This window comes from Pezoporus wallicus, unplaced genomic scaffold (genome assembly GCF_028554395.1).
Source record: "Pezoporus wallicus isolate ANWC-B61680 ecotype Strahan unplaced genomic scaffold, APGP_CSIRO_Pwel_v1 scaffold_6445, whole genome shotgun sequence".
NCBI lineage: Eukaryota > Metazoa > Chordata > Aves > Psittaciformes > Psittacidae > Pezoporus > Pezoporus wallicus.
In genome coordinates this window covers 2,491,017-2,510,116 of record NW_026641753.1, presented here as the reverse complement: position 1 = coordinate 2,510,116, position 19,100 = coordinate 2,491,017, and the positions used below count along the sequence as shown (strand labels likewise).

Sequence of the window (19,100 nt, the reverse complement as noted above, 5' to 3'; positions counted from 1 at the left end):
GTTAACTGAACAAGCTATTTCAGGCAAGATACACTGGCTCATAGGCAAATACTCCCAACCCACTCCCCTTTATTCCCTTGAAGAGTACAGAAACCCTCTCTGCGAGTGCACACACGAGCCATAAACAAGCCTGTGGGAATTGTCAGTCCATGTCTGTCCTGAAAAATCCCTATATGCATGAGTTACCTGAATGAATGAACTGCAGAAAGGCACAAACAGGAAAACACAACCTTTCTGTGGGGAATTCATGAATTTTGAGTCATCATGTAAACCTAAGAACCAAACTGTAATCTCTTACCAAATAAAAGAGCAAAATTAACATACTTTAGTTTTATAATCAATGCATTTATACAATGAATTTATATAAACAATAGATTTTATTCCCTCTCCAATTAAAATATATTTGTTATCCTTAATAACACTCATGTTAAATTAGTAACAGTTGAATTACAAAAAGAAAAAAAGCAATAGAAAGCAACCTTCTGTTGCGATTATTTTTCTGCATGTGAGAATCAAATCTGCTGATCAAGGAGAAACTGGGTTGCACTTTTAACTATTCATAACATTCCACCAGCACATAGCCACAGTGCTCATGTAAAAAAATAGAAAAAGTAGACAGTAAATTTCTGTACACATTAAATGTGAAACTTGCATCATCTGAAAAAAATATATTCTGCATAGTCTATATTCTGAATCTGTGTGTGTAGGACTCAAAGATAAAAAACACATACACAGAACATACTAGTAGCTCCACAAAATAAAAAGTCACATAACTAAGCAGAGTGATGGCAAACCAGGTGGAATTAAATACAAAGCTGTGATATTTTGTTAATTAGACAATTGAGGATCAGTCCAGTAAGAAATAGTTTATTAAATATTTTGAGGTGACTCTCACTAAAATAGTCCCTAAAAAATGAAGCGTTTTTGGGTAAGGGACAGGATTAAAATGAGACAGCTCCTTCACGAAGGGCACAATGTAGGTAAAATCTCCTTCGTTTCTCTTGAGTCCTCTTTTAAGGAATGAAACTGATGTACACATATCTAGAAGGGTTTTTGTAAAAACCAGCCAATTTATACATCAAAGCCCCCCCCCCCCCCAAAAATGGAGAGACAAACTTACACAGTAGTAGCAGAGAGCAGAAGGTGATACGCTGCAGCAGCAGCTTTACATATATTCTCTGAATTATGTCCCAACCAAAGTTACAGGAATAAAAATTTTCAATCATACAAAACATCTTTGAGAAGTTAAAATCTCAGCTATAATACACATGTATATAATAATATTTTAATTCACTTATTTACAATTGTTACATAGGGCCAGACTCTGTATACAAGTATTTGCATGAGCTTCAGTCATAACGAGTCCTACCAAAGTGAAGCAAAGGAATGACTACATAAATACAGCTTTGCATGCCTTAGGATTTCCCAAATCAGGTTTATGAATTCATATTACAGAATATATACATTTGTTTTCCAATATTCAAAATTCACTTAAGGTAAACAATTTTTAAACTGTTAAAAGATATGTAAAGTTTGACAGCAGGAAATTCTCAATGCACAGCCATGTGATTACAGGCTGAAATCGTAATGCATTGTTTGCATTACATGACACCTAATTAAAGCAAATAAACCAGGAAACATTAATCCACAGTGCTGTGTTTTTTACTAATACATAAAAATTTCCTGTTTTTTCATTATATTTGCACGACACAGAGGGCATTTATCAAGTGCTTCGGCACACTCCTTACAGGCAATGAGGTGGCCACAGGGAATGAGGACGACTGATATGTCTTTAGCCATACAGATTTTACAGAGCTTTTCTTCCTGCAAGCGTCTTAGCTTCTCTTCCGTGCTGAGATCTATGGAAATTAAAAACATAAAAAGAACATACTTAGCATGGCCGAATCTCTCTTTTTTTCTTTACACACAAGGACAAGGTTTTCTTTGTCTGATTTAAAGGTCACACCTTTAAAAAAGAAAAAAAAAATTAAATTACAAGAGATAGGAAACCAAGCTACAGCATGGAATCCTCTGCCTCTCCTCTCCCCCATCTCATTACGTCTCCCAGGCCAATGCCAGCAGGGAGTTCAGCTATCTGTATTTATTTGCAAGAGCTTGAAATCTCTATTAAATTTAGATACACGTATTTCAATCAGGAACCATTCTTTTCACAGACTTCCCATTGACAGCTTTCCCCAAACTTGAACAGAAGCTGCAGGAAGAGCTCATTAATACTGGTTAAGTAATTTAATTTATTTTTTCCAAAAAAAAAAAGAATTAAAAGAATGAGGATGTTATTTCCCTTCCTGCCTCCATTTTCAAAATGCCCATACTTCAAAAGCTTGTAAATGTGTAATACAGAAAGAATCAATTTTGCATTTTACATGAGCTCTTTATTATTCCAGTGTGCCCCATTTGAAAGCACAAACTTCAAACGCCTTCCCCTGCCACTTGGGGAAAGATCTGCACAGCCAGCCACAGAAATAACACCCATCTCCATTGTGAGTTTTCTCCCATAATATCCATGAAAAATATTATTAAAAGAGTAGGCTGGTAAGATATCTGTCTTTCATGCCAACCAGATGGTCTTTTCCCTCCCTAGGAGTTCACCCATATGCTCATCTTACACTACAGTCTCCTGAGTTAGAACTCTTGGGTTTGGTCTACTTGCACTGTACCACAGTGGCTTTCAGAGCGTTACTTGCAAGTCCCAGCATTGCTGGAACACAGATAATAGAAAAGAAACACCATCTAGAAGTACACTTTTTCTTATCATCCAAGAAGGCAAATGCTTCTGTCCCACACAAAATTTTATACTGGAAAATAAATAATGCTCTACTAAAATCTTTTTCATTTTGAGTATACTGAATATTTGACAGTATGCTGCTGTGCTGGTTTCATTCTGCCACGACAGTCCCACCATCTAAAGTTATTCCTCCTTTCATTTTTAAATGTCATTTTCACAGTAATTTTGGCTTTTCAGTCAGCATGAATAACCTTTTCCAGAAGCACACCAGACTATTATTTACATAGTATACACTTTGAGGTATTAATACTACTTATTTTATAGATTATATTTATAAATGCTGCTATGCTGAGATATTTTAACACCCTCTTTGTTCAGGTTTGGGTTTTTTTAATGTCCAAAAATAAACCTCTTGAGCAAAATTTTTTACCTAACTTTCACTCTCATAAGTGAGCAGTGTGTGAGAGATTTCTAAACCAGGTTTTGTATGACTGCTGTTATTTGCAACAGCTATCATTCCCTGGGATGAAGCTGCTTGACTGTCTTCCTACCACCCCTTTAACTGTCTTGTCTTTTTATTGCTTGGTATTTGTGAAAAACATTGCAGGAATGCACAATACCATAAAAGCTACTTAAGCTTTCTCAGCTACCTAGTCCTTGCCATTTAACAGGCCAACTCTTCCTGCCTTGCAAAAAGCAGTGATGATTGTAGCAGTTCAGTATTCTTCACCATTCATTCCCCAGGACTACTGACTCAATACTTGATGCACACTTACTAGCTATAAGAAGACGACTACATCCTATGCATACTACTTTCATGGTTTACAATCTTTATTTATTCAGCTACAATTAGATTTCACCTAAAAGAAAGAAAATTCATTCCACAACTGTTCAGAAGCAATGGAAGAGGGTCCTCCAACAATTTGTCTGTCATGCTTTAATTAATTTAAAAATGTTATAAGGGTATTTTTAAAAGTATCCATTTTCTTTACATGCAAATATAGATAGTCCAAAATGGAGTGAGGGGATGTGGGGGGTATCAGATACCTGTAGGAAGTACTGTCCCTTCAGCAGCTTCTGTCTAGAAGTGAAATATAAACAGACAAAATTACAATTCTGAAGAAGGTAGAACACATACACAGTTACAAGACAGAAAATAGCTATTTGACCTCAGTTATTTTATTGACTAGCATAACTAAATCTGAACAACTGCAATTAATGCTGTTAAGTCTATTTTACATTTTCATTTTAAACCATCCTTGCTATAATTACATGTACATTATTCTTGGTATATGGAAGAACTATAAATGGCATCAGTTTCACTTTCTAGTGACTGCATACAAGTTTAACAATGCTCTACCAACAAGGAAAGAAAAAATATCTACTACACTTGAATAAGGAAATTACGCACTGTGCACCTTAGGTACCCAGGCTATCGAACCAATGGCACTTGTCCAGGACTCCATATACTAGGTCCCCTACCTATGACCCACAACCTAGCTAAGAACTGAGAGATCTATAAACTCTGAATAACAAAATCAAAACATATTTTGATGTCTTTTACTTTCTGGTAATGAAAGCAGCAGCAGGAGGATTAAATGATACAGATAGTAACAATAACTTCAAATTAAAATTATGTTGTTTTCTCTTTTAACAAAAGGATAAATGATTAATAAGCAAGACACTTACTGTTGAATCCCTACATCCATCTCTTAAGTGAACGTTATTTATAAATTCTATTCCCTTTTCCTTTCTCACAAATCTGCACCTATAAATGAAAAAAAAAAATAGTTATAATAAAACTGCATGAAAAGCAAACAAAATCTGACTACATCACTTTGGAAAGCTTTGATACCTTTCCTGTATCATACACAATGGTTGCTTTTGAAATCTAAATGTTTAGTCAACATCAGAAATGTCATTTAATGTTGGTTCTTTTAGTCTTCTGCAATAAAAGAAATGCAGTCACTGGTCAGACAGGTGCCTTATGCACCTTCTTTCACTATTTCCCAACCAGTCCTAGCCACTGGGCAGAGCTGTTCCCTACCAGAAGATTTAGGGGATGCTGTAACTCCTCAACATTAGTTCTCTGCCTTCATCAGTTACTTCATCTTCAGCAGTCCATGGATACAGACAGCATGCTGTGAGACTGATACACTGCCACTGAAGCTGATGTGCAAACAGTTAATGATCTGAAAGTAACCAAACCTGACATCATTTAAGCAACCTAAAACAAAATCCAGACCATGTAAGAGTGAATCATAGAAGGAAATTGCATCTTATCCATTCACTGCACCAAGCCAAAAGCTTGAACAGCATGTCTTTCAAGTGCTTGAGACTAATAATGAAAAGCTGCCTGTACCACTATTGAAAAAAGGATCAGCTAATGCATAAATACTAACTTCCAGCAAGCCTTTCACCACAGAAGACAAATCTGTCAGTGAATGCACAAAAGACATAGGTTTTATCAACGTTATACAAGTAACTAAGTCTTTGTACTTGGACAGCTTTTACCCACCTGTAAGAAACAATGAGTCATGTACTATTCCTCCTTTCCTCAAGACACATTTTAGACAAAATTGGCACTCTTTCTAAAAACAACCTCTGGGTTGGGAATTGTCAACCCTTTAAAATGATGAAGTGTGTTTTGAATTGAACACCACTACTGACTTCTTCAGGTCTGCCTGCACCATGACAGAAGTTCAGTCATTTTTTATCCTAACCTAAGTTACAAGCTTTGGCATTTATGAAGCTATTAAATAACAGTTAGAATGTAGTGCTTGGATAATAGAGTGGGGTGGGGGGGAAATGAGATACATGTTAATAAAGCTTCATGATTCTGCAGGCTAAGACATCAGTTAAGTTCAGACACAGAAGTCTCTTCCCTTTAGGAATTCCTACAAACGAGCTGACAAGCACACTGACTTAGAAGCTACTCAGAAGGTAGTACTCAAGACAGCCTTTCAGACTGATTACCATTACCTCTAATGAGTTAGTCTGCCCTCAACCTCTCAAGATTTAGTTCTTTCCCACCTGCTTTGAGAACTCTCTCTTACCTCTCAAAGACAGCATTAGGTTAATGTCCTCTTTTGAGGCCCCCAATATAACATTAAGGCATATGTTCATGTTTATACATGTAGTAGCAGGACTACAGAAGGTAGAACAGATGGAACAACAAAAATAAGGACACCATGCAAAAAATGCCTTAAAATCTTTTCTACTTATTGGAAAGGAAAAACATAAACCATGGAAGGTAACTGATAGTCTTTGGTGCCTACATGACAAGAATGAAGGAGAAAAAGTGGAGGAGGGCAACTAAGAAAATTAAAATTACTTTCCTAACTCTGAACCATGTTTAAGCCACAGTCAACCTTCCAAAGCCTTCATTAGTGTGCTCTGTCATTAGAACATAATATACTGTAAATAAGACTCAGGAATGCAACGAGAAAACAATAAAAATACCTTACCCAGGAAACCATTTGGCATGCTGTTCCCATGGGTCTTCATTCTCCTTCCATTCCTGCAATCCTCCACCACAGTGGAAACAGAGAACATGATCACCATTACCTGAGGAAACACCCAAGAATGAAGTTACGTACTTCTAGTAGGCATAACAGCAAGTTTTTAACCAAAATGTTCCTTTATTAAGAAAAAAAAGATACCGATTTTATTGATTAGCAATTGCAACTAAACAGAACTCCACTTTAAAGGGGGACACACAATGTATGGTTTGAAACAAATGTCCAGGAGAGGCTTGAGCCTGTAATATTCCTGAATTTTATTTTAGCAAGTAATTATACAGGTAGAAAGCAAAAGCTAAAAATAATCGATTATGAATATCTCAATCTACTACTAAACATGCCATGAAGTCTATCACAAAGAATCAAGGATGTTTATGTGCCTTTTTGGTGTCCTCTGTTTCACTACTAAGATTAACAGGCTCCATGCAGAAGTAGCAGAACTGACTGAGGAGGTGTTAGGAGAAACCACACTCTGTTCTAGCACTGTGCCTACTGCAATCAAAGCCTGTGCCAGAAACTGCACAGATATTGTGTTTATTGAAAAGAGACGAGGTATAGATAGATTTTTCCTACAGAGCTAAATCATTCTTAGGCCACAGGAAGCAGAGTTTTCACAGAAGTCACTTGAACAGCCACTGGGTGAGGTAAGCTGGTGCTCATTTAGTATTCCTCCACAATACAGATATCACTTGGCTGTGAGAAGCAGGCAGTTTTAGGAATCCAAGAAATTTACAAACACAGTTCTATTGGGTATAAATATTGCCCATATTTCAACCATACAAGAATATATCAAAGCTTTTATTTATGGCCACAAGTAAAATAAACTGAATCAGATTGAAACAATTCTTCTGAGAGCTACTGAGAGAGAAGTCAATTAAGATGAGAGCAAGAAATTATCCCAGATAATCTAATAGGAGTAACACTTTGCACTCATACAGTAAAAGCTCTTCTACCGAAGTCACTGTCATCATAAAACTTTTACAGCAGGTAGTATCGGTACTTGCCAGTTTGGGGTGTCTGAATGCTGTGATAGCTCAAATGTGTCAGCTAAACACAATGGCACACAACCTGGACTGTCTTGTTTATAGGCTTCTGTACAGCCCACACACCCACTCTGCAGACCAAAGTTAGACAGCAGACAAGAAAAACATACTTTGCTGTTTTACTGTTGAAAATAAATTTATGACCAAATTTCTACTTTTCTATTAAAACCACAATATAATGTATGTCATTTTAAACAAGAATTTTGAAAAGCAGTTTACAAGGTAAAGAAATTCTAGCAAATCACTGCATATTAGAATAAAAAAAATGCTTATTTTTTTCCATAACAATACACTTGTATAGAATTTCTTTGTAAAAGACATCAGCCACTCTAAGGCTTGGCTTACCTATACTATAGAACCCAGCTTCAGCAAGCTGCTCCTTGTCAATAGGATATACCCAAGTTAAAAACGTTTGTAAACGCTTTCCATATTTTGCCATAGATGGATTCCTTGGATACTGGGCATTGTTCAGACCACTTGTCCCAGTCTCAGCGAGAACAGATTCACCTGGAACATTCCCAACATTCCGGCCCAGGACATAAAGGCATTTGGGGAAATGCCTCTGGTGTTCTGACCATGCTCTGTCACCAGGTTCCCAGTTTGTCAGTTTTCCACCACAACAAAAACATGCCACTTTATCACCGACACCTGTATAATAGAATCCAGCATTAGCCAATTCCTTTGGTGTCAACTGGCCATTGAGGGGCCAGTTGTGGAAAGACTTTAATCGTGTCTCTTCGCTGCACATAGCGGGGATTTTAGGATAGACGTTATCTGACATATCCACAACCTGTCTAGTCCTCAAAAGGTAATCTGCCTCCACATCAGATGTGTCATCCAGAGCACATAGGAGAGCTGAACTGCTGGAACCATTTTCAGTTCTATGCTGGTAGTTCTGCGCGAGAGGATGCACATTAGTTTCCAAAAAAGTAGATTCAGTAATAAATTTGCAATCTGGGGAGAGCTTTTTGTGTCTCTGAACTGCAGAATCCCCAGGCTCCCATCCTTCCACAGTTGTACGGCAACTGAAGCACTTTACTTTGTCACCTTCTCCAGTATAAACAAAGCCAGCTCGTGCCAGTGCTGTTGCTGAAACTGGACAGCCAAGAGGAAATGCAACAAAACTTCCCAGTCGGTAGTGTTCCTGCGCCCATTCCTCATCACTGTCAGTGTCTGGAGCAGCACAAGCTTCCGATTTATCTACGACTTTACATGTCATCTCTTCACAAGTATGGCTCTCCTTCCAGATTTCCTAAACAAAGGATAAACATTTTAATTTCAAAGAAGAATGGATCATTCCCATATGCAAGCTTGGAAATCTGCTAGATTAAACTACCCATCCTTTATGTTTAAAAATAATTCCTCTTCCCTCCCATCTCACCCTTGCCCACCTCCTTGGCCACACAGAGGCAAACACCAGAAAATTACAAACAGAAAAATCCATAAAGGGAAGAAGATCATGAAGTTTTACAGGCCAATACAGATTTACCTGGAAAACACAGGTTTATACGTTTATAGCTTTAAAAGCACGTTCTACTTCTTAATAAACAAACATTGCAAGAATGAAATAAAAAAAAAAAAATTAACAAAAGCTCTGGGCAAAACCTGCCAAAAGGCTTCTGAAACTGAAATAAGAAGTGACAGAAGTTAAAATACTGATCTAAACCAGACCACACTTGCAGGATTTTACAGCTCAGTTCTGAAACACAACTGTCTACTTTTCTCCATATGAAGGCCATGACCACCATGCCCATTACAGATGGACTGGTAAAACCACCATCAAAAAAGTAGCTACCTTTGGACTTTTGTCATCTTGTACAGCCTTTTAGCGAAATATCTCAAGTAATAAACTTATCAGATGTTTCACTGGGGCATTTTACCAAAGTGCTGTGCTCTGCTTTTAAGATCGGCGTCTTGGACTACCCAGCAAAAGTGATCGTACCCGGCACACTGCTTCCACTTTCCTGCCTGTGCCTATGCTATCAAAAGCTCCTGCACGTCTGCCATCACCTCAGCTGCTCTTCCCTTCTTTCTCTGAAGGAACATCATTCCCCTTATTTCCTGCCCCACATTCCTATTCCTGCCTATACTTTTCCAGGGTGAAAACCAACTGCAAGTCTTGCCTGCGCCCTTCTGCAACAGAGGGCTGCTAAGAGCACTTGAACAAGCCCCTTCTTTCGCAAGGGTGAAAGCAAACAACAACTTGGTTCCCACAGATCCTGTGCAAGAATCACCGACAGTCATTGCCTTCATCCCAACAGAGCAGTAAAAATTCATCTCTTGTCCTGACAAGTGCAGTGATATTATTGATTTACAAAGTCCTGGGTAAAACACAGGCTACTAGTGACACGCATCTCAAACTTACTCCTTTATTTATTCTGAGACTGCCCAAATGGACTTCTTAGCATAAAGCTGTAATAATTCAGCAATTAGCAAAAAGAAATCCACAGAAGCAAGAACTGAAGATGTGTTTGAACAAGTGTACTTCTCCATTGTCTATATGGATCCTGAAATGTATTTTTCTCCATTCCTCACCTTTACAAGGTAGGCCATCAGGCAAAAAAGTAGCTTCCTCAACACATTCCTTCCCCAACACCTACATTAATAGTGATCATACTTTCTGTGAGCTCAATGCAGATGTTACAATCCTAATAATCACTTATACAACACCAAATTTAGCTTCTACAGGAAGGACAAAAGCTTTTCCAAAGTTCAGAAGGGGGAGGTAAAATTAAAGTGACTGTGCATTGCAGGATTGCTGCATCCTTTGCAAGATGACAAAGATAATTAACCTGTAAACACATTGAGAAGAGATGACGTTAGAGACTCAGCATGCTTACTTCATGTGATCATGGATACCAGACTAAATTCCCTCTGTAAGTCAGTTTGTGACTAATGTAATGACACTAGGAATTACACTGTGGCTTGCTGGTTCAGCCTAGCAGGTTCAGAAATAGCTTCTGAATAAATTACACTGACTGACCTACAAATCTGACCTATATGCTTGTTTTAACTTTGAAGGGCAAAACTCCCCATAATGAGTAATTACATGTAGTAATATGAAAGCTTTCACAATTCATGTATTTTTTAATATATGTAGAGTATACTGAAACCAGTAATTTTTTTGTAACAAGTTTCAAAGTTCATCTTTATTTCATTTTAAAACCTTATTTTACATCCTCTATGAGTGTTTCTGTAATGATCTCAAGTGAACTATGGATCTATCACCATTACCCTACACTGCATTCATAAAATCATTTGTATTACTCAAATACTGTTAGCTGCATGCTAATTTTCTTGTCTCATGCCTAAAAGACTTTTACAAGGCATCAAACAAGGCCCACCTCACATCCTTTAGAGACTCCTTATTAAAATGTACCTTGAAAAACAGAAACAAATGCATGTGTTATCAGTGAATAGCTGTATATCTTCACGTCTATTTTCTTTCTGAGTTCAGAAACAGTGAAAAAACAATTCAACCTATTTACATTTTTCTATAGTAACTTTTTTTTTTTAGTTTAAAATCAGAACAGATCTTCCACATCCCTCTTTGACCTGTTGCATACAAAATAACTGCGGCAAATCAGAGATTATCTACTCAGTCGCTTTAATTTGCCCTCCCTGTCCTTAGTGAAATTAGGGGTAAAGCCTGACAGATCTCAAGAACTTATTACACAGACAAAGATCACCCTTGGTTTGTGCTTTTTGGTTCCTTATGCCATATGGGGTGACCCCATATCACAGTGATGACTATGATATATGAATTTAAAAAACAGTTAGGAGACAGAATTATGCCTCCACTTCTAATGAACTACCTACCTGCATGTTCTAAGCACCATTTAAGTGCTCAGTTATCAGAACTCATCTTAAAATCTGCCATTCTTAAAAAGAAAAGAAGTCTGATACTGCTGTATCACATGCATAGAGAATAAAAAATAGACTAATACATACCAGGGGCATACATATATATATATATATATATATATATATACACACACACATAAATAAAAACTTAATTATAACATGAATCCACTACAGTAATGAATGCATTACAGTAATATTCTTTCTCAGTTTCATTGATTACTTCTAATTAACTGTGAATGCCAGGCAAAAATATTCTAACAGAACTACCTAAAACTCAGTGTCTGTACTACCCTCAACTGCAATGAAAATCGTAGGATAATGCCTTTCAGCCAGGTAGGACAGCAGTAGTTGAAGCAGATAAAAACCCAAATATCCCCATGTCCTGCACTGGAAGTTTTAAAAATTGAGGAAAATATAATTGGAAATAAGCATTAGGATAAAACTAAAATTAAAATCTTTAAGGTCCCTTCCAACCCAAGCGGTTCTATGATTCTGTGATAATGCATTCATCACTCACACACAGATTAGCAACTTTATTCCTTCAAACAGTTTTTTCTACAGTGCTGTGAATATTTCAATACTCCTTCTATTAACATGGTGAATGAAAAATAAATTAGGCCCTCAACATAGTGATAATCAAAATATTTGCCACATTTGGATTTTCTGGACGTAAGCAACCTATCTCCATCCTCACAATCAAAACAGCACGAAAAGCACATGCCAGAAGGGCAGTAAGTGCTGACAGACGGTCCAACTACCACTGATCAATGCTTTAATATGAAGTAACTGCTTAAAACTATCAATCACATTATTTATTCTTCATATTTTGGAGCAGAGAATTTTAACCATGATGGTAGAAGCCTCTCAAAACCACGTCTAAACACAGCAATGACAGCAGCAGAACAAACCCCTCACTGGTATCCACTAGCTTTAACAAAGCTCCGTCCACATGACAGCCCCTCTAAACATAGTTGGTTTACACCTCAGTATCATTTTATCTGAGAGAAAGAGACATTAGCATAGTTATTAAGCATTAAGGGAATTCCTCACCTGTGCAAGTACTGTTTTAAATACGTTAGTACTATAAATGCGACATCAATTATTTGTATTTCAAACTGTTAAGATCAACCGTTCAAAGAGTAAAATTAAAACTAACTTAGGAATAGCATTTCCACATAGGTATTTTAACATTTAACAGGTATTTAACTCCGGTTAGTTGGATGAACAACATCCTGCACCATAACAGCACTCAGACAAACATTAACTGCAGGAGAAAATTAACCAAAGGTAAATTTTTGAATGATTTATGGCTGAGAAACATAAACTCGTAAAAAGCAACCAACTACGACACGTACACAAGACTCTACAATACATACCAGCAGCAAACCCAAGCGCAGAGAGTATACTTTATGTATTCAGAAGTTAATTAAGCCTTCCTGCATTGATTTAATTAATCATGTATGAATTAAAAGTAGAAGGTCCAGAAATGTTAAAGTTCATCTTCACTTACAAAACCCAGGAGACTTTTTTTTTTAACCATTACTGAAGCATTAAATACCTTCTTATATATGCAGTGAGTAAACAAAGCCTGTTTTAGCCTGAAAGACTTCCAGAGTCTGAGCCAAGTTTAATCCTGCTTTTAAACATCTGAGGGTATTTCTCACAAGACACCTCCCACAACCAAGCTAAAGTGCAAATTTACTTAGTCTATTGATTGGGTTTCAGAAGAAAAAGACAAGAAATTATAGCAAAAAATGTTAACTCAAAATGCAAAATTGTACACTGGTTTTGCAAGACAAACACGTTCAGTTCAGCTTTAAAATATCAGCAGGTATGATTTTATGCAGAAATATGACATCATCACATTAACTAGATCTGAAATGCTTTAAAGGAAAAGCATAGAACCCGCTTTTCTCTTTCAAAGTATGTTTTATTAGAGATGATTATTTCCATCCTTAACCCTGAAGCAGATTTTAAGGAGTTATTTTTAATTCTTCCACGCAACAGGCACGGCAGTAACCTCCAAATCAAAAATGTACTTGCACAACCTCGTATTTCTGACCAAAGAGTACATAATCATGAAGCTTCTACTGCTTGACATGCTGACTACAGAGCAATGTTAGTGTTTATCGTAGGCTGAATTTTGAAATGTGAGTAGTGCACCAAGTAAGTATCAAACAGGACATACTGTACCAGCTGACACACACATTATGCACGTCACTTTTGCGCTGGCTCAGCTGCAATTAGATCAAGGAAGGTGTGTGCTGCTAACTGAAAGTGTACTTAAAAAGAATATAACCACAAGAAACACAGAATTTATTTGAACAGTGTTCACAAACCTCAGCATATTTATCTAATTATCAGTAGCCATTTAAAAAAAATCCTGCTTAGAGGTTTGGGAGTTAGGGGGGAGGTTGTAAAGAAGGTCTATATTTACACAATGACTCCTGATTCAGTGCCAAAGTTTACATAAATTCATCTCAGCTTCATTCACCTGTTTTTCAAACGGTCCTACTTAGCTTTCCATCAGGGTTTACCATCACAGAAGTCTGCTCAAGGTTACAGTAGGCTATTAGATCCTCCTAAAAGTCACATAGACTTTTACACTTTTCATGTTAGAAATAAATACAACCACGCCAATCAAAATATACCATTTTGAGAACTATTTTCATATTTTATTTTTTTTCAGGAAGAAGTCATACAGGCATGGAATACAGCAATAAACAAGGAGAAGAGATTAATGGAAGTGTTCTCAGTAGACAAGAGTGGGACAAATATGGATCTGCCAAGGGCAAAGAAAAAGAATCAGTTTTGTGAACTTGCAAGATAAATGTATTCATTTATCAGAACTTTAGCTGTATGTGTGAGAAAGAAGGAGTAAATACCAGCTGCTATAGCTGGCATGCTGACAGGACCATGTACGTGGTCCTACAGAGATGTCCAAAGTCAATCATAAAACATAATCAATTAGAGCCTTAATGAATATATAGATCAGTGTTAACCAAAGCAATTGAAGAGAAGGGCTAAAGGTCCGGAGAACACCATTTTAGCTGTACCACAGCCTGCCAGGTGTTTAGTACAAAGCAAAGTGTGGAAAGAGATGTTGGCGTTTTTAATTTGGATTCAGGAAAACCTATCTAAAGCAAATGCCTGGTTCTGACAGCTGCTGCCACTGAAATAGACTGCCTACAGATGACAGTACCTAAAAATAAGGTGCTGGGAGGGAACCAACCCCCCAGAAAATACCACCAAAACCTCCTCCAAAACCAACACACAAAAAAAGCTACCAAATCTCAGACACTGAGAACAAGATGGAAAGAGAGACTAAAGGTAAAAGTAGACATTAGGAGAAACAACACCAAGAGCACAAGACTCCAAATAACCCCCACCAAAACAAAACTATAAAAAAGGAAGGAGCAATCCTGGCGGTCTTAAGTTTCTCTGGCAGTTCCAGTAGGACAAATGTTTTATTTATGGCGTAACTTGGAATATAATGAAATATTTGTCATGAAAGACACTGTACTCCTGTAAATCGTTCAGAAGTCTGTGCATGATTTAGCTACCAATTTTTAATTACAAGGTCGCTTGAACTGTGCCACTTAAGCCTATTGAGATTCTCTAAGTATTCTTTCAGGCAAATCAGAAGGAAAGAATAATTTTTGTATTTATGGCTTCCCCCCACCTGTTTAGAAAATCAGGCTATTAGTTTTTCCATACATTTGCCATATCCCCTTCCAATAATTTGCTGAATTATTCTACTGTTACCCTCTTATAACAGGCCTCTTACATAACTCACTGCAGGAATACATTTGAAATTAGGTACAACACTACCATGGGGGAGGGCGATCAGTTTCCCAAAAGAGTCTTCATTTTCTCTTATGCACTTACATGTTAAGCATACAATTCAAGTGATACAAAAAAAAAAAAAAAAAAATCAATGCTTTTTTATAATTCTTTAACTTTAGAACATTTAATTCATTAATTGCTGTATTATTAACAGCAATTTGATTTAGCTTCAAGCTCTTCCTCAAGAACCTGAGACTAAACTTCCAGAACTCTTCCCTTTAACTGAAAACAGCTTGAAAGTTACATTTAACACAACGTGAAGCATACTTCTATCCATGAAAGTCTACCAATATGTTTGGGGGCTATGCAATCTATGCAGTTCCTACCCGCCTGAAAGCACAAATTACAAGCTACTTTCATCAACTATGACACAAATGAGCTAAACAAAGTAAGTAAATAAAGTTTAATTCTGTGGTTATAAAATGTCTCACTATAGACATGTAATCCCTAAAAGCTGAGTTATTGCTCTTTTGGTTAAGAAACAAAAAATTATCCGGACAGTGGGGATACATTAAGTAAAATAGCCAGTAGTAAAAAATGCATAGCAAAACCTGCAGTACTCTGGGATGCATCTCCTTTGCTAAGCATGAACTCTGCTCCAGCTTTTAGTGTTACACCCTTTTACGATTAATTTAAGCCTGTAATTGAAGAAAAAAGTGGGAAAAGAGGGCATCTTTCACCAAGGAGACATGAGTATATGGAATTTTGGGTACAGCAACATAATTAATGTCACAGCAAAACTGCTGAATCTTCAGGATTCTAAAGAAAACCTGTAGAATCACAGAGGTGCAGAGAGCCCATCACCTCCTGCCTCACCCACTGTCAATGGCATTCATTTCCACCCAGCTAAAGCTCCTGACCACGCAGTGCCACTTAGTTTACTATTCACATTCACTTAACTGCAGCTTGATGCACAAGCAGCATCACAATACTTTCCGCTGTCACTAGCAAGAATGTTTTGCCATTAAACAATGAGGTTTGTATATATGTATTTACACATATACGCACACAACTCATCTTGTAAACTTGGAAATCTCCCTTATCTATCTACATTGTAATTTTCTCAGGAAATCTGAATGACTTGGGCATTTATTCTAATATTGTACCCAAAGTGAAACATGAAAGCTGCACCTATTGAAAACACCCTGCTTGCTTTTCTATTTAACAAGCAGCTTCCCAAAACATAAAAGGGGAAGGACAGCAAACTGCAAGGTAAATGCAGCTTCATTCTGCCTTTTATGTGATAGAGTGCCATTCAATTCAAGCTTTGCAGCATTAAGCAACACCTGCTTCAGCCTTAACATACTTTCAACCTTCACACACATCTACTTGTTTTTCATGTTCAAAAACCTTGTTATTTCTGGGCTTTGACTTCCAAACATCATGTTCAAAATATTTTGGCTTAGACAGACCCCATGGTATGAAAAACAAAAAACAGCAAAGGACTGTAAGCTGTTAACTCCTGAAATAAACAAAAAAACAAATGCAACAGGTACTTACAATAGTTTTTCCCTAAGAATTTAGTATCCAATCAGACCAAGTTCAGTAAAGATTAATCAAAGCAGATACTAGTTTCATCTCTATTTCCCACCAATCCTTAGAACAAATCCCAGCATTTACATTCTTGTTGGTAGAAAAAGCAAAGGTTAAAAATCCTCTTTTTCACATAACTTTCAGCATTGTTTATGAAGGCAGAATGCCAAAATTGGGATTAAAAGAAACATTTAATTCTGACCCTTGGCCAAGAAATCCAAATGAAAGTACATTCTAAAGCTGAAGAGCTTAAAGGTCAGGGAATTCCTGAAATTCAGATGTTTTACTGAAACTAGCAAGGGAGAATAAGACTGGGGAAACTCCAGCAGATCCCAAGAGGGCGAAACAAAATCCTGTAGTTAAAAACTAGAGGGCAGCAAAAAGGAGGACTAACTGCAGACAGAATAAGATCCAATGATCCAGCTTTCTCTTCTCTCTCCCAGGAAATTCTGCATCTGGTTATTAATAGGATTTTCTGAAACTCTCCAGCTCCCTGCAGCCGTCTCACCCACCCTGGGAGGATGGCAGCAGACACAGCACAACTATCACAGGTACACAGAGGCCTGAAATGAAATCCATCTTCATACTTCAAAAACTAAGATATGAACACACATATTCTTCCTGTTCTGGTAACAAATGCAAGTCTGCCTCATATCAGTTGGAGCAGTCAAAAAATTCCACAAGCAAACAACCACCCTCAGCAGAACTCTTTCACTTTTGCTTATGGTTACAAACGGCAAGGTCAGAGGAGGTAGAGAACAATCATTAACTTGTTCCTTCGCCTTCTTGGCCAATGCTGTAGGTACCAAGTTTTCTATGGCAAGAAGTAGCTGGGTGTTTAAAGGGCTGCAAAGAAAACTGTAAAGCCATCAAGTAGATAGAAAAATGAAGCACTTAAGAAAATGAAAAACATCCAAGTAAAAGCTTAAGCAACAAATCCATCACAGAAAACCCTGATTTCTTAGAAGGAATACTTCACTGTCGTCTTCTCTGTTATGCGCCGATATATTTCTTGACAAACAAACAGCAGACTGAGTTAATATATATTCTACTGCCCTCTGTTAAGGTACTAAATTTTCAAGAAGTATTTGACACAAAAGTTGTTTTTCCCCCCAGTTGTTTGCTTTTTCTTCTAAATTGGTCTGTTGTGAGATCTTGCAGTTTCTAACTGTTCTTTTAAGAAACAAACTCTTCCTTAGCTATATGAAGCACTAAAATCACAGTGTTAAGATTGTAGCAATGAAGGGACAATGAAAGCAGTTCTGCAAAAGTACCTGAAAACAGTTCCGAGAACCAATTTATACTTTTTAGCAAACACAGGTCAATGACAATTGAACAGGACAGATATTATCAAGACTATAAATACTTCTTGCATGCATTTATAGGGCTTCCATCAGGAAGACAAGCATCAGAAAGGGTACTGCAGAAACACCAACTGTTAAAAGAGAAATACATCAGCGTAAGTACATAGCCATTCTGCACAAGAGAACTGCTTGAACTGAACTTTGAATTACAGCTGAAGAAATAAATCTGAGTGAAGTTATTCCTGCAGAATTCTTAATAACTCCTGAATTCTTACCGCAGAAAACCTGAGCAAAACTGCATTTTCATGAACAAGAAGCAGAAAGGGCATTCTAGAAAGTGAAGGATGTAGGCAAGGAAAAAGCAAGCAAGCATGGGCGAGAGGAAACGACAGTACTCAAATACACCAAAAGAAACAAAGACGACCACGAAACCGCGTACGAGCACAGCAAATCAACCTCTGACTTGGGAAAGGGCACACCGCACCCAACGCTGCGCTCGCAGCGACCCGGGCAGGGGGCGCGCCGGCTCCCACGGCAACGCCTCCCCCGCCTGGTGACACCCCGCACCTGGGAGAGGCTAAGGCCGGGGCAGCGGCGCGCCGGGGATCCCAGCACCATCCGGAGCAGGAGCAGGAGGGCCCCGGGCACCGCGGAGGGACCGAGGGCCCTGCCCAGCGCGGGGAGCCGCACCGAGCTGCGCGGGGCAGCGGGAGCCGCCCGAGCGGACAGCCGGGGATCCCGTCCCGCCCGCCGTTCCGAGGTACCGACCGCCACGGCCGCGCTCGCCTGACAACTCACCGCGCCACGTCCCGTCCCGTCCCGTCCCGTCCCGTCCTGCCGGCACCGGCCGCGGGAGCCGCTCGGAACCGGCGCACGCCGAGAAGATGGCGGCTCCCGGCAGCCTCCCCGGCCCCGCTAGGAGGCGAGCAGAGAGCAGCGCCCCCTGGCGGTGTGGGGGGCTCCGCGGCGGGTCCCGCTCGCGGGTGGAAAGCGGCGATCGGTGGCAGCAGCCGGGAAGTGCAGGGCGGCAGGAGCCATCCCGCGGTCCGCAGCCTCAGCCCTGGGACATTGCCTCGAAGGCCTCAGCTCGCAACGAGCCCTTCTTCTTCCTCACCATGACCCCCTGTTTCACACCATCTTCTTCAACCGGGTCTGGTCTGCAGCGTGCCAATCCCAGCGCTCTCCTGACTCTCACCCGTTGTCCCCGCAATTACGGCCTGTAAAGACTTAACAGGTGTTAAAA

The 19,100-nt window shown here is 38.6% G+C and overlaps 1 protein-coding gene across 1 annotated transcript; it reads right to left on the bottom strand.

The window, feature by feature from the left end:
• Positions 1 to 1,200: 1,200 nt before the first annotated feature.
• Positions 1,201 to 18,771, bottom strand: XIAP (X-linked inhibitor of apoptosis). The gene is made up of 6 exons (XM_057425217.1): positions 18,656 to 18,771; positions 7,656 to 8,562; positions 6,214 to 6,313; positions 4,436 to 4,514; positions 3,794 to 3,827; positions 1,201 to 1,859 (listed from the first exon to the last, which is right to left on the bottom strand). The coding sequence occupies exons 2-6, from the start codon at positions 8,527 to 8,529 to the stop codon at positions 1,666 to 1,668; spliced, it is 1,281 nt and encodes a 426-aa protein (XP_057281200.1). The 5' UTR covers positions 8,530 to 8,562; positions 18,656 to 18,771; the 3' UTR covers positions 1,201 to 1,665.
• Between the last annotated feature and the right edge of the window lie 329 nt (positions 18,772 to 19,100).

Excerpts from the sequence above, each read along its gene's own strand:
- XIAP (XM_057425217.1), bottom strand. The coding sequence starts at position 8,529 with ATGACATGTAAAGTCGTAGATAAATCGGAAGCTTGTGCTGCTCCAGAC. Across the intron at positions 4,515-6,213 it reads CATGCCAAATGGTTTCCTGG|GTGCAGATTTGTGAGAAAGG; the intron begins GTAAGGTATTTT and ends TTTCATTTATAG. Across the intron at positions 3,828-4,435 it reads ATGGATGTAGGGATTCAACA|ACAGAAGCTGCTGAAGGGAC; the intron begins GTAAGTGTCTTG and ends TTTCACTTCTAG.